The 12,455-nt window shown below is 35.1% G+C and overlaps 6 protein-coding genes across 9 annotated transcripts; 3 read left to right on the top strand and 3 right to left on the bottom strand.

The window, feature by feature from the left end:
- The first annotated feature begins 488 nt into the window (after nucleotides 1-488).
- LOC108566577 (zinc finger protein OZF-like) lies at nucleotides 489-2,662 on the top strand. Its single transcript, XM_017926545.1, has 7 exons — nucleotides 489-719; nucleotides 784-1,051; nucleotides 1,111-1,287; nucleotides 1,380-1,561; nucleotides 1,618-2,071; nucleotides 2,123-2,307; nucleotides 2,363-2,662. The coding sequence occupies exons 1-7, from the start codon at nucleotides 600-602 to the stop codon at nucleotides 2,570-2,572; spliced, it is 1,596 nt and encodes a 531-aa protein (XP_017782034.1). The 5' UTR covers nucleotides 489-599; the 3' UTR covers nucleotides 2,573-2,662.
- LOC108566578 (histone H3-5-like) lies at nucleotides 2,576-3,471 on the bottom strand. 2 transcript variants are annotated; one of them, XM_017926546.1, is made up of 2 exons: nucleotides 3,136-3,471; nucleotides 2,576-3,092 (listed from the first exon to the last, which is right to left on the bottom strand). In XM_017926546.1, exons 1-2 carry the CDS (start codon nucleotides 3,218-3,220, stop codon nucleotides 2,644-2,646), a joined length of 534 nt encoding a protein of 177 aa, XP_017782035.1. In that variant the 5' UTR covers nucleotides 3,221-3,471; the 3' UTR covers nucleotides 2,576-2,643. The 2 variants fall into 2 exon arrangements, with proteins under 2 accessions (XP_017782035.1, XP_017782036.1); XM_017926547.1 differs by having other exon boundaries at nucleotides 2,576-3,075; nucleotides 3,136-3,219.
- Nucleotides 3,472-3,788: 317 nt separating this feature from the next.
- Nucleotides 3,789-5,151, bottom strand: LOC108566576. The gene is made up of 7 exons (XM_017926544.1): nucleotides 5,022-5,151; nucleotides 4,776-4,963; nucleotides 4,561-4,719; nucleotides 4,460-4,494; nucleotides 4,269-4,381; nucleotides 4,027-4,214; nucleotides 3,789-3,968 (listed from the first exon to the last, which is right to left on the bottom strand). Exons 1-7 carry the CDS (start codon nucleotides 5,091-5,093, stop codon nucleotides 3,806-3,808), a joined length of 918 nt encoding a protein of 305 aa, XP_017782033.1. The 5' UTR covers nucleotides 5,094-5,151; the 3' UTR covers nucleotides 3,789-3,805.
- An 896-nt stretch (nucleotides 5,152-6,047) lies between these two features.
- Nucleotides 6,048-7,634, top strand: LOC108566584 (major facilitator superfamily domain-containing protein 9-like). Its single transcript, XM_017926556.1, has 5 exons — nucleotides 6,048-6,266; nucleotides 6,331-6,462; nucleotides 6,515-6,644; nucleotides 6,698-6,907; nucleotides 6,959-7,634. Exons 1-5 carry the CDS (start codon nucleotides 6,216-6,218, stop codon nucleotides 7,624-7,626), a joined length of 1,191 nt encoding a protein of 396 aa, XP_017782045.1. The 5' UTR covers nucleotides 6,048-6,215; the 3' UTR covers nucleotides 7,627-7,634.
- A 41-nt stretch (nucleotides 7,635-7,675) lies between these two features.
- On the top strand, nucleotides 7,676-10,961 carry LOC108566585 (major facilitator superfamily domain-containing protein 9-like). Of its 2 annotated transcripts, none has more exons than XM_017926557.1 (5): nucleotides 7,676-7,829; nucleotides 7,889-8,020; nucleotides 8,079-8,202; nucleotides 8,272-8,514; nucleotides 8,576-9,286. In XM_017926557.1, the coding sequence occupies exons 1-5, from the start codon at nucleotides 7,785-7,787 to the stop codon at nucleotides 9,214-9,216; spliced, it is 1,185 nt and encodes a 394-aa protein (XP_017782046.1). In that variant the 5' UTR covers nucleotides 7,676-7,784; the 3' UTR covers nucleotides 9,217-9,286. The 2 variants fall into 2 exon arrangements, with proteins under 2 accessions (XP_017782046.1, XP_017782047.1); XM_017926558.1 differs by lacking the exons at nucleotides 7,676-7,829; nucleotides 8,079-8,202; nucleotides 8,272-8,514; nucleotides 8,576-9,286 and adding exons at nucleotides 9,426-9,669; nucleotides 9,720-9,851; nucleotides 9,902-10,028; nucleotides 10,078-10,961 and having other exon boundaries at nucleotides 7,942-8,020.
- LOC108566586 (protein PET100 homolog, mitochondrial-like) lies at nucleotides 10,825-11,353 on the bottom strand. Of its 2 annotated transcripts, XM_017926560.1 has the most exons (3): nucleotides 11,253-11,353; nucleotides 10,963-11,200; nucleotides 10,825-10,901 (listed from the first exon to the last, which is right to left on the bottom strand). In XM_017926560.1, the coding sequence occupies exon 2, from the start codon at nucleotides 11,195-11,197 to the stop codon at nucleotides 10,964-10,966; it is 234 nt and encodes a 77-aa protein (XP_017782049.1). In that variant the 5' UTR covers nucleotides 11,198-11,200; nucleotides 11,253-11,353; the 3' UTR covers nucleotides 10,825-10,901; nucleotide 10,963. The 2 variants fall into 2 exon arrangements, with proteins under 2 accessions (XP_017782049.1, XP_017782048.1); XM_017926559.1 differs by having other exon boundaries at nucleotides 10,855-11,200.
- Between the last annotated feature and the right edge of the window lie 1,102 nt (nucleotides 11,354-12,455).

Genomic DNA, 12,455 nt, shown 5'->3' on the forward strand with positions numbered 1-12,455 from the left:
ATAGCAACTTTTTCTCCTTCACATATCGCGCAATTCTACAGTTTTGAGTTATATTGTTGATTCTTTTTGGAAATCCTATTAGAATCTAATCTTATAAATTTCTCGAAAGTTACGTAATGTTAATCAGTTTACTACTGTTCGCAAATAACGTAATTTCTTGCAAAACAATAGCAACCAAACATACACTAATATAAATTATTTATAACATTTCGTAATTTGATTGAGTAGTTATACAAAAAGTACTACAATTAAAGATTTTATTATATATATTACAACGTACATTAAATCTCCAACATATTTAAAAAATAACATTAGTAATATAAATAATTACAATAAATCTACAAATATATTTGTAAGAATAAATATTTTCATTCAAATCTTTTATAATTTTGTTTAATAAAGTTTCGATTAATGTTCTAAATAAAATTGCATAATGTAAGTAGTTACAATCTTCCTACATGTAGATCAAATAATAGATGTATATGAGGTGATCTATCGAATTATTTACATTTATAATCCAGCGGTAGTGAAATGTGATGAGGCTTAGCGATTTAGAGATTTAGTGTTTCAGAAGTAATAATCAGGTGAGGCTAAAGGATATGGATTTCAATATAAACTTGGAGAAGATCTGCAGAGCATGCCTGATAGAGAAATGCTCCATGAAGCCTCTGTTTGGTGCCTGCCTGCCCAATATGCTTATGACCATTACATCAGTACAGGTACATATTTTGTTTACTTTTGGGATTAGGCATACTTACGTGATACTTGTGCGTTATTTTGAAGGTGATGGAAGGAGATGGTTTGCCAGCATTGATATGCACACAGTGCCTGCAAATGATCAACAGGTTCTACAGCTTCAAGCAGTTGTGCGAGAAGTCTGATGCTACATTGCATGAGTACCTGTCTCAGGTGTCCACAGATAATCTAATGCAGGATCCTAAAAACACCAATATATTCACTAGCACTGATGCCCTACAATCATCCCTTTTCAGTGATATATTCAATGATGCCAGTCACTCGTTTGTTCATAGCTTCACAGGTGGAGGACCTGGTGTGTAAATGATGTGTGCTTCCTTTGAATTGTATTATGTTTAATTCAATTGATGATAGATTCTTTGGCTGAAACCATGCAGAGTTTGCAGACCATTGCTGAGCAGTGTTTGCCACCAACTTGGGAGCCTGAGGTACCTTTGATCAATCCCAGTAGGGATTCCCAGGATATTATTTGTGATGAATTCAGCTTGGATGAATTTTTTAAATGTCAATTCTGTAATAATACATTTAAAGGTAAATTCTTGTATCAAAGATGTCTAATTGGAAATTGATATTGTAATACTTTCTGGAAGCCCAAAAATGTTAAGTTTCTTTCATATTTGTAGATGATTGGAGCTTAGGGGAACATTTGAAGATCCACACGCATAACATAATGTACTTTTGTAACGTGTGTGGAAAGAACTTCACCAGTCCGAACGCTCTATCGGAGCACACGTTGGAGCATTCCATCGAGCAACCTGCCAAACTGGAGAAACGGAAGATGTTGAATAAACCATTTACCTGCAACGTACTGGCGCTTCCATTCGTTGTCCTGACATGCATGAATTCTTTTTTTGCTTTTAGATCTGCGGCAAAAGTTACACGGAGAACAAAGGATTGAAAGAGCACTTCAAGATGCACACGCAGAACGACTGCATGAAGCGAAAGTTCGAATGCTCGATCTGCGGCAAGAAGTATACGCAGAATAAGGTGTTGTTGATCCACCTGAGGACGCACACTGGAGAACGTCCTCTGCAGTGCGAGATCTGCCACAAGACCTTCTCGCTTCCCAGTTCTCTGCACAAGCACAGGCTAATCCACAAGAACATCAAGCAACACAAGTGCAACATCTGCGGAAAGAGCTTCAGACACACATCCAACTACAACGTACACTTGAAGCTGCACACGGGCGAAAGGCCACATATTTGCAGCATCTGCGGAAAGGCCTTTGCAACTACGGCCAATTTGGATGTTCACGTTAGGATTCACACTGGGTTAAGACCTTACAAATGCACCAGATGCGATCATTCCTTTACCAGTAAGCGATTTCAAAGATTTTGGAAAGTATTCAAGTTTCATTTATTCACAGCAAGCAGTCAACTGAAGAAGCATAATTTACGTCACACAGGAGAGTTACCATACAAGTGCTGGCACTGTGGAAAGGCTTTCAGGCATAAGGATACAAGAGACACTCATTTGAGATACCACACTGGAGATAGACCATACAGTTGCACTCTATGTCCAAAGAAGTACATAGCAGCAAGTCATCTGAGAGTGAGCTCACTGTTTCAGCTAAATAAAACAGTTTGCTGAATCTTTATTTTTTCAGGTACATATGAGATCCCACAGGAACGATAGGAAACACCAATGCAATATGTGCGGAAAATCATTCCTCGATCCGCAAACCCTTAAATCTCACATAATGACTCACACAGGCATAAAGCCATATAGTTGCTTGGCTTGCAACCAACATTTTGTGCAATCAGCAACGCTGAGTAACCATCTAAAGATTTGTCCCCACAACAAAATAAACTTCTAAACATAAGAAATTAAAATTTTATTAAAACATACATAAAAATAAGTAAAACACATAAAATAAATAGGGACGTTTTACAATGAATCTACAGCAATATTATCATATCTGGACCGCAACGTTAAGACGAGCTTCATATCTGGTGGCATCAAGGTGGCCCTTTTACCATGGTGTGTGCATAAGTTGCTGTCCTCAAAGAGCTGCACCAAATACATTTCAGCCGCTGCCTGCAAGCCCTGCAAAGCTATTCCTTGTATGCGATCAGCCCCAAACTGGTGCATCAATTCCTTGATAAGCCGACAGAATGGTAGTTTTGGGATTATGTCATGTACTGTAACCTGGAGTCTGTTCATTTCTTTTATCAGCTTCTTACTTATTACTTGCTTGATACTGCCCTGGCAAATAGTAACATTCTTCGTTTTCTTCCTCTTTGGTTTATTAGCAAGTTTACCTGAGAGATTTGGAGTACTATTATTGGGGGAGCTATCTCCATGTCTTGTACGTGTCATCTGCAAGATAATCATCACTTCAATTATAATAAATATTTACTGTGCATTACTTTTATTTACCTTGCAATAGTCTTGTATTTATAAGTCCTAATATATTTTCAAAATCACTCGGTAAAGCTCGTACAATAATTAAAACACCGTACATGCCGGAATACAGCAACCATGTAAATAAACGAACATTTTTGGGCGGGAAGTTCTATGAAATGAAACTTGTTGCTTCTGTAATTGCCACCTATCGGATATAGATTAAACTAAACAACTAATTTCTTTTTCTGCAAAATGTTGTATTATTAATTATTACAATATAATTAATTATTGTAACTTTAAAATCACAAAAGCATCTGAGTTTGACATATTATAATTAATATAGATATACTGTGATGATATAGATATTAAGAAAAAAATTAGCAAATATGGATTAATCTTTTAATGATAAAACTTATATCATTTAAACCACTTAAATTATTTTGTTCAAATAGTTAAGAAAGTTTCAGTACAAACAAATATACAATTTATTAATCTTATGAGTCATGTATACTACGAAATGTGCACACATCCATCGCGGATTTGTAATACTTTGGACTTTGAACGCCGGCCGTCTGAACAGTTATGTTTTGTCTGGTATTAATCTTTTTACTAGTATTTTGGTTGTAATTTATATCTATATTTATTACATAGCGGATTAATTTATAGGAAATGAACAATAAATTATTAAGATACGATGTTTAGTTTATTTAGGTTTCATCAGGAATTTTGTGTGACTGCCCTTGACTAACAAATCTTTGGTGGCATTATTCAAAATTTCAACCTCCAAGAAGGCCAAGGTTTTCCCAACCCTCAAAGTTTTTGCATTTATAACTAATTCATCACCAACAGTTGCTGACTTTAAGTACCTGAAATTTGTATGAAATTATTATCATTTTTCAATTTGCAATAGTTCTCTTAACTTACGACATGTGCATGTCCACTGATACACTAGGTACTTCTCCATACTTATGTGTGACTAAAGCCATGCTAGAAACTATATCGACAAGGGTTGCAGAGAAACCTCCATGTAGCCCACCTAAAGGATTTGTGTGTTCAGGTTCTACTTTCAAGGTAGCCTGGCAATTACCATTGTTAGCAGACAAATATTTCACCTGAAAATAGTTTAGTTAATAATTGCAATTAGTTTTAGCACATTATACACTTACATTTTTAGTGAGGGCATCAAAGCCCTTGCACTGGTTAATCATCTTCATAATAAAATCTGCCTTAGGCATTTTGTTAATTAATTGTGAACCAATAACAATCAGAAAAACAAGTTCTTATATAATTCTCACACTAACTATACTAAACAAGTCGTCCCATATATATATATACAGTTATTTGCAACCATACATACGCATGCGTCTATTCAGTTTCATAATATCCTTTATTCTATCAAATCACGTAATAATAAAGAAAACATAAAAAATTTATAGCACAAAAATACAAATACATTACTTATCAGCCATCAAGAACTTTGTGTGCATCCCCTTGACCAGCAAATCTTTATTTGCATTGTTTAAGATTTCCACATAGAGCTGTGCAATTTGCTTTCCAACTTTTAATGGTTTAACATTAATCAGTATCTCTTCTCCAATAGCAGCAGACTTTAAATAACTAAAAAAAAAATACAATTAGAATTGAAAAGTTTTAAAACTTCTAAGATAACATACGTCATGTGTATATCAGTGGACACACTTTTCCTATCACCAAGTGGATGTGATTTTAAAGCTAAACTGGAAATAACATCCACTAATGTTGCAGAAATGCCTCCATGCAAAGTACCAAACATGTTAACACTATCAGGTGACACCTTAAAAGTGGCTTGGCAATTTCCATCACTCGCAGAGATAATTTTCACCTGAAAGAAAAACTTATATAAATATTCGTTATTTATAATATATTTTCCTGAAACTTACCTGCTGTAAGACTGTATTGAAGCCTTTGTTGTTGCTTTTCAGCAGCTTCATGAGCATATCGGCTTTCGGCATTTTGTTGATGAAATAAAGTACAAAACAAACTGGTTAAAATTTCATACAGAACTGATTTAGTATTTCAAAGCATGAAACCCAATATACAGACGAGTATTTTGATGTCAGGGTTGACCAAAGTACATTTAATTAGAAATTATTTATATTTAACGATAGATAAATACATACAAATATAATAAAAACACACAAATTCGTAAAATTAAGTATACAAAAGTAACTACAAATAAAATATTATATATTTAAAAAACAGATTTTTATTTTGGACATCCCTCGACATTCTGAAATTAATATATATACTTGGAAATTGAACTTTGAGCTCCGACATGGAATAAACAAGCATCAAATGTTTTTATTATTTGCAGATTATATTATAAAAAATATTATATATTAATTAAATATAATGGAAAATTATGTGGTAAAAACAAGCGAATCTTTGCTGAGTAATTTATTGTTTCATTCAAGTAGATAACTTCGAGATAAAATGCTTTTTTTTTCCCTTTCAATTAGCAAGTCTTCTCCAGTGTTCATGTACTTAAACACACAGCATTAGAAATAAAATAATTAGAAAATATGCGTTAAAATTATTAAAACCTAGCTGTTTTCTGCGCTCCTCACTGATATCAATATTTAATGTTCACATAACATCCACACAGCTTATAAAGGTTTCTATTCTTCACACGTAATAAGACTTCAAAACTTTTACGAATTGTAACAGAATCTTCAAAGGTTTCACGAAACCAAAAACATTAATGTTGTGAACAACAGAAACAAAGAATTTAATTATTTCTAAGATTTACTTGATATAAAACGTTCAAATAATTACATTATTTTTGAATTTTTCATTTTTAAGTTATTAATATTTGAATTTTGATGCTATTATCAAACTTTTAATAATTTCTCTAACTTTAATGAACGAAGTAATTATAGAATAGATAATACAGGTTTTTCCGGTTTTCAAATTAAAATAATTACCGCTCATATCAGCGCATCAATGAGATAGCCTTCTGTAAATACTAATAATGACCAACAATGCTACAATTATTTACTTGACGCGTGACGATTTCAAAATATCACGGTCAAAAGTCCCTGACAAAAATTCATGTTTGAATGAAATAATCGACCATGGATCTACCCAAGAGCGTAATAAACTTAACCCATCTAATATCATTCTTGGTAAGAAAATCAACAATTTGTTTCTTATATAATTTGTAATTACTCTCAATATGTTTGCTTGCAGGATTTGTTTGCTGTGGGCTTGACATTTCCAGTTTTGGCCCCACACATCAGATCGCTCGGAGTGTCACATCTGACTGTGGGAATCCTGAGTTCCTCTTACTCCATTCTACAAGTGCTTTCTGGACCAATCATAGTGAGATTTAACCTTAAGCACTGAAAATGATTAGATTGTGAACTTGTTTTAGGGCAGCTGGAGTGACGTTCGAGGCAGGAAACAAGTGTTTATGATCACATTATTCCTGAGCTCCATATTCTACTTTCTGCTGGGTCTCAGCACTTCAATATATTCCATTTTTATTGTACGGCTGTTGCTTGGTAAATTCTGAAGGCTACTCTTAAAAACGAGTAATAATTTGTTCAATTTGCAGGCATTTTTAAACATACACAGACTTTGATCAAAGCTGTTATTGCCGATTTCGTTAAAGCTGAAGATAATTCCAAAGTTTTGGGACATAGCACAGCTTTCAGTTCTTTGGGTTTTGTAATTGGACCGATCATTGGTGGTCATTTGTCTGAGCTTAGATCTGGATTTATGTATATCTGTTTCTTGACTGGATTAATTTTTATAATTAATATTGGTGAGTTATCTCAATAACTTGTGTATGCATGCAATAATTCGTTAATTTTAGGATTTGTCTATATGCTGCCAGAGAGAAAATCAAAGAAAAAGAGTATTAATGTTGGAGAAGAGCTGTTCAAATCTGTGCAGGATTTAAAAAAGATCAATTGGAAACGACATTGGGTCTCGTTTCTACTGAAATTCCTTTTTGTTCTCTCCACAACAATTTTCTTCGTGAATCAATCGCTGTATTTAAAGGAGAGATACAATTTGAGCCAGAAGCATGTGGGATATGGAATATCTCTTGTCAGCGTTATTGGCGTTGCGGCCGCTTTCATGTCCGGCTACATAACGAAGACTTTCTACAAGAACAGGAGCTGCAACGAACGCGCTTATCATTCCTTCTTGATGCTTTCCAGCTGCTTCATTGGATTCTACATATCTCCCAACTACTACTATGTCATAGCTCTGCTGATTCCATTTGGCATCTGCAATTCGTTATTGAGGATTGTCACCATGGAAATCTTATTCGAAAAGTGTGGCCCAGATGAGAGGGGCTCCCTGAATGGGGCCTCGGACAGTGTTATGAGCCTTGCAAGGTCTATAGCACCAATAGCTGGAGGAGTGATTGGTGATGCCTTCAACGAGAATGCTGTGATGTTATTAGCAGTAGTACCTGGAGCTATTGGCACCCTAATTTGTTATAGATTGAAAGAAGTAAAGGAGAAAATAAAATGATACGTGAATATTGTGTTGCCTAAATATCATATCCACGTCAAAAACACATGATCTTTGTCGGTGCCGCAACTTGATAACACTTCCTAATTCCATCCATTCAATAGAGCAGAAATGACCAATCAAGTGGAACTGAGTGGAACATTACAATAACATTTAACATGACTAAATACACCCGAATCTCTATATATTGGATCACATTTTTCGTGAGTACACATTAAAAAAAAAGATTGTTCCAAAAATCTATAAACAACTTTTGTTTTAGGAAGCGACATGCATTGGGATACTGATGCCAATATTGAATACGCACATATTCACCTTGCAGGGCAGTCACAAGATCACCGGAATAATAGCAGCTGTTTCAATTTTATCTGAGACCTACTCAAAGAAGATCCTTGTAAGCCATGTAATTTAGAGCCAAGAAAATTCATGCTGTAACAAATTAATCATTTCAGGCTAAAAACACAGCTAATCCTGAATCCATATTATTCAAATACTTATTAATTGAATTAATCACAAATATAATCTTGGGTTTATCAACTAATCTTTATCTGGTGGCTACAGCTCGAATTATCTTTAGTAAGGGGTTACTGCTTTTTTTTTTTAAATTAAATACAATGCTATCAATTTCAAGTTAATCGTTTTTAGATTTGTTCAATCAGACAAACACATTGTGCAAACGAATAATCAGCAAAAATGTTGCTTCTGAAGATTTATCCAGCACCTACAGCACAATAAATTTACTTTATATATTAGGTTTAATATTTGGGCCAGTTCTCAGTGGGCATTTGTACCAGAACAATAAAACATTCCTTCCTGATATGTGCAAAGGCGATACTTGCTTTTACAGCGTCGCAAGCGCATTAACAACTTTAAATTTAATTAGTACAAGTGAGTTTTCGCTTGAATTGCAAGCAGAGTATCGATGTTAATCACGTTTGTATACTTTTAGCTTTGGCTTTCTGCATTCCGACCTGTGAAGCTGTAGAGAATTTGGAGGAAAACGAACCGCGCGCGGATCCTTTAAAATATCCACCATGGCAGATCAAAACTCTGAGGTTCCTTTCTCGCATCAGTATTTGGGTGTTCTCTTCAAAGTTCTCGTTGTTGATCAAAGAACTTTACGGAGCGACGCCTATCCAAATCGGATACACATTGTCCTTTCATTTCATAATCTTCTTTGTCGCAACGTTTCTCCTCAATACCAAAATCAAATTCGATCCTAAACGATACGCACATATGAATTTCTTAATCGGTACAACGATCTTGTGCATGAGCATGATTATGGCCTGTCTATCGCACAGTTTCTTTATGTTCTTGTTAAACAGCTTCCCGCTAATAGTCGCCAGAGTCTACATGGATTGGACCTACAAGTCTTTATACTGTGATTCCGCAAGCATTTCGAAAACCAACAAGTATTTGGATATGATGCTACCTTTCATATTCGGCGTTTTCTGTGATATTTACCTAAACGATGCGTTTAGAGTCTTCTGTATTTTACCACTGATTCTAGCTGTTCTTTTAAGCATTTATTACGACAGTTTCATCAACGATTGCTCCGTACAAACGCAGATTCACATTCACGACGATTAAAGTACAAAATTTATTAATTTTTATTCTATTTGACAATTACTATTTGCAAGCAATACAATTAATTTGTTAATGAGGCTAATAGAATATATTTACAAAGTATTTTAATGCAATTCTATTTGAAAATGATTTGTTAACGTTATAACAATTAAATAAACAGCTATTTAAACCAATTGTAATTAATATTGATTATTTTTTCCATTATATTACAGACATTTCTTATAAGAAAATACTAATTCGTGACATCCACCTTGCATCAAATACAAATTGTATATGATAATCTGATATACAGAGAACTATATACGATATTAGTATTATCTACATTAGTAATAATTGCCATTATCTTAGAAAGAAATCAGTTTTTATCTGTGGACTGTGATAAGTGAAAAGCACACATTCGGCTCCGGAAAAATAACAATTATGGTGTTCAAATCGCTCTACGCCTTGAATTTCATTGTAAGTAAGAAATATAATGCAGAAGTTGCTCTTACCTTTTTATCTTCAAGGATATAATATCTTTCGGATTGCTTGCGCCAACCACCAACGTTCATGTGCTCTCCCTGGGAGGCAATAAATTCCTAATAGGATTCCTCGCATCTTCGCACAGTTTTCTGCAGTTGTTAACATCTCCGATAATCGTAAGGAAGCAAGTTTGGCAAAGCGAAAGATTACAACTGAAGCTTTTCAGGGCAGCTGGAGCGACAGGAATGGTCGTAAACCGGCCGCATTGTTGACACTAACTGTAACATTCTTCAGCTACATTTTGTTAGGAGTTGATTCGCTTTACTGCTACATCTTCTCTCGACTGCTCTTGGGTAAATCAAGTTAATTATATTACTATTCTCTTTAAGGGCTCTATTTCAGGTCTTTCTTGCCACACGAAGCTCTTGTTCAGGGCTTTGATAGCTGACCATGCGAGCGTTGAGGAACAATCCGAGATATACGCAAAGGTTGGAGCGTTGGGGGCAATAGCCTTCATCTTGGGTCCTATCATCGGAGGACACATAGCCGAAGCCGACTATGGGTTTAAAAAGCTTGGTTTCTTGCTCTCAGGTTTAACTGCTGCTAGCTTAGTAATAATATTTAGTTTGAAACCAAAGAAGGTAGCTGCTATAAGCGATGCGAAGAAAGGCGCAGCGTTCAAAACAATGTTCGAGCCGAAGTGGAGGATTCTCTTCAGCTTAAATTTCCTCATCTCCATAGTTTATAGTACATTCTACCAAACGTTCGGTATGATCCTAAACGAGTCCTTCGGAGCTTCGCATAGAGAAGTTGGCTACGTTATAGCGTTCCATAGCTTAGTATTGATCTTCGCCAATTTATACGCGAAGCAAATAAAATCCGCATTTGCGGATGACGTTAGACGAATTGCAAGATTCTCCGTTACCGGACTTTTAATCACGTTCATATCTTATTACCTGCTTCCCAGTTTCTGGGCTATGGTGGCTGTGATGTTACCATTTTCTTTCTGCCGTACACTCCTAGACGTGACGTTCAATGATATTCTGATTCGAGGAGTTCAGGATGGCGAGAAGGGTCAGGTTATGGGAGCTTATGATAGCGTGGATATGATGGCGGGGCTCGTGACACCACTCCTCTGCGGTTTGCTTGCAGAACAGTTCGGATACAACTTCTGCATTCTACTATGTACTTTGCCTTTAATGCTAATCCTAGGTTTGATCAACAAACTGGACATGAAATTGGACTAAATTATGTAATAAATATGTACACTGCAAGTAGAAGGAATACTTTAGTTTTTCTCTTCCATAGCCTTCAGCATTTTCATCTCCTGCTTCTCCTGGATCTTCTTTATTGCATCTTTGAATTCCTTGTGTTTGGATTTGCTTTCTGGTGGATATAATTCTTGCTTCATATCAGTCACCCACTTCTCATAGTACTGCGGCTGATTGAAGTAGTGGAACAAAGCTACTGGGAATGTCATGTACATTGCCATCTTGCCCACCTCTAATTTCCAACCTCCCATTTTCTAAACAATTATTGATATAAGTATAATTTCAATATACACTATAAATACTTACATTTTATTAATATTTTCACTAGCAACAATATAACTTAACCTTATAAGAACTTTAAAATAAATACCACTTTCCTCAACAGAATAAACCAAACAGCAACATGTTTAGTGCTTCGAAAGCCTTACCAACGTTGAGTAAATCAAGAATACTGGTGCAAATAAAGTTGCCTATAATAAACTACCACTTTTAATCATTACTTTAAAAGTCTGTTAAAATGTTAACATTTGAAGAATAACTTTACATTAATTTGTATAAAATACTCATAAGAATAATTTCAATACTATTAGTATTAATATACATTTCCTATTAATCTTTATTTCTTAGAATTAATAAATTTAAATAAAATTCAAATTATTAATATTAACTAATAACTATTGACCATAGGACTTTCCGCCAATAAAATAATATTTCAAATTTGCAAAATTATCCAGTTGAGTTTCATTATTTTTAGCTTGTTCACTTCTTGTTACATAAAAAAGAGAGCTATTTAAAAAAGAGTATCTGGTAATTTTGCTTCTTAAATTATGAGGAATGCTGATTTCTAGCTGCGTATTTTCTAGTTTTAATTATGGAACAGGTGTTACGAACATCCTGCGATGAATACAGTTGATACACGCTGCTGATGAACCTCGCGATTGGAAACTTCTTAACAAATACAGTATGCATACTACTGTTGATTTAGAACATGGTTTATGAGGATCTCTTGGAAGAGTCGAGATTTCTATGGCTATAACATGTTTGGCCTTTAATGAACTCGCCAGCAAATCAGCGCACGAGTTCAGCCAGCAAAACAGTATCTCACATACGAAATGTACAGGAACTCCTCCTTACACGTACCGTCCTCGACTATCTGACAGTAGCTATCAAAAACATAGACTCTAATATATTTTTGTCTTTGTCGCTGTTGTTCTTGCTTGGATTGTAAAAACAACGTTTCCAGTCTTTGATTGAGAATCTGCAATTTCTTGATTTGAAGGTGCAAAAGCCTTGCAAGCATTAAATTGTGACTTTTCTTTGTTTGATGTTGATGGTATTTAGTGTTGGCGATTTATGCAGGTGGGAAGAACTTTGGTGAACTTGGTGCTCTTCAGTTGTGGTGGAGCGAGAGTGGTCTGAGCGTGCGGAATCCGTCTTGTTCTTCTCCTGTTCGCTCTCTTTTCTTCTTCTTTCAGGTGAGGTGTCCTGTCCTGAGAGGATGGGTTCGGT

This window comes from Nicrophorus vespilloides, unplaced genomic scaffold (genome assembly GCF_001412225.1).
Source record: "Nicrophorus vespilloides isolate i.1.1-1 unplaced genomic scaffold, Nicve_v1.0, whole genome shotgun sequence".
Lineage (NCBI taxonomy): Eukaryota > Metazoa > Arthropoda > Insecta > Coleoptera > Silphidae > Nicrophorus > Nicrophorus vespilloides.

What these genes read in the sequence shown, in the direction of transcription:
- LOC108566586 (XM_017926560.1), bottom strand. Translation starts at nt 11,197, where the DNA reads ATGGGAGGTTGGAAATTAGAGGTGGGCAAGATGGCAATGTACATGACA.
- LOC108566585 (XM_017926557.1), top strand. Translation starts at nt 7,785, where the DNA reads ATGACTAAATACACCCGAATCTCTATATATTGGATCACATTTTTC. An exon ending in TACAGCTCGAATTATCTTTA is followed by an intron (nt 8,203 to 8,271) that starts GTAAGGGGTTAC and finishes AATCGTTTTTAG; the next exon opens with ATTTGTTCAATCAGACAAAC. An exon ending in TTTAAATTTAATTAGTACAA is followed by an intron (nt 8,515 to 8,575) that starts GTGAGTTTTCGC and finishes GTATACTTTTAG; the next exon opens with CTTTGGCTTTCTGCATTCCG.
- LOC108566578 (XM_017926546.1), bottom strand. Translation starts at nt 3,220, where the DNA reads ATGTACGGTGTTTTAATTATTGTACGAGCTTTACCGAGTGATTTTGAA. An exon ending in AAATACAAGACTATTGCAAG is followed by an intron (nt 3,093 to 3,135) that starts GTAAATAAAAGT and finishes TTATAATTGAAG; the next exon opens with TGATGATTATCTTGCAGATG.
- LOC108566584 (XM_017926556.1), top strand. Translation starts at nt 6,216, where the DNA reads ATGGATCTACCCAAGAGCGTAATAAACTTAACCCATCTAATATCATTC. An exon ending in CCCATCTAATATCATTCTTG is followed by an intron (nt 6,267 to 6,330) that starts GTAAGAAAATCA and finishes GTTTGCTTGCAG; the next exon opens with GATTTGTTTGCTGTGGGCTT. An exon ending in TATTGTACGGCTGTTGCTTG is followed by an intron (nt 6,645 to 6,697) that starts GTAAATTCTGAA and finishes TTCAATTTGCAG; the next exon opens with GCATTTTTAAACATACACAG.
- LOC108566576 (XM_017926544.1), bottom strand. Translation starts at nt 5,093, where the DNA reads ATGCCGAAAGCCGATATGCTCATGAAGCTGCTGAAAAGCAACAACAAA. An exon ending in TCAATACAGTCTTACAGCAG is followed by an intron (nt 4,964 to 5,021) that starts GTAAGTTTCAGG and finishes TTTTTCTTTCAG; the next exon opens with GTGAAAATTATCTCTGCGAG. An exon ending in TCCACTGATATACACATGAC is followed by an intron (nt 4,720 to 4,775) that starts GTATGTTATCTT and finishes TTTTTTTTTTAG; the next exon opens with TTATTTAAAGTCTGCTGCTA.
- LOC108566577 (XM_017926545.1), top strand. Translation starts at nt 600, where the DNA reads ATGGATTTCAATATAAACTTGGAGAAGATCTGCAGAGCATGCCTGATA. An exon ending in CTGTAATAATACATTTAAAG is followed by an intron (nt 1,288 to 1,379) that starts GTAAATTCTTGT and finishes TCATATTTGTAG; the next exon opens with ATGATTGGAGCTTAGGGGAA. An exon ending in ATGCGATCATTCCTTTACCA is followed by an intron (nt 2,072 to 2,122) that starts GTAAGCGATTTC and finishes ATTTATTCACAG; the next exon opens with CAAGCAGTCAACTGAAGAAG.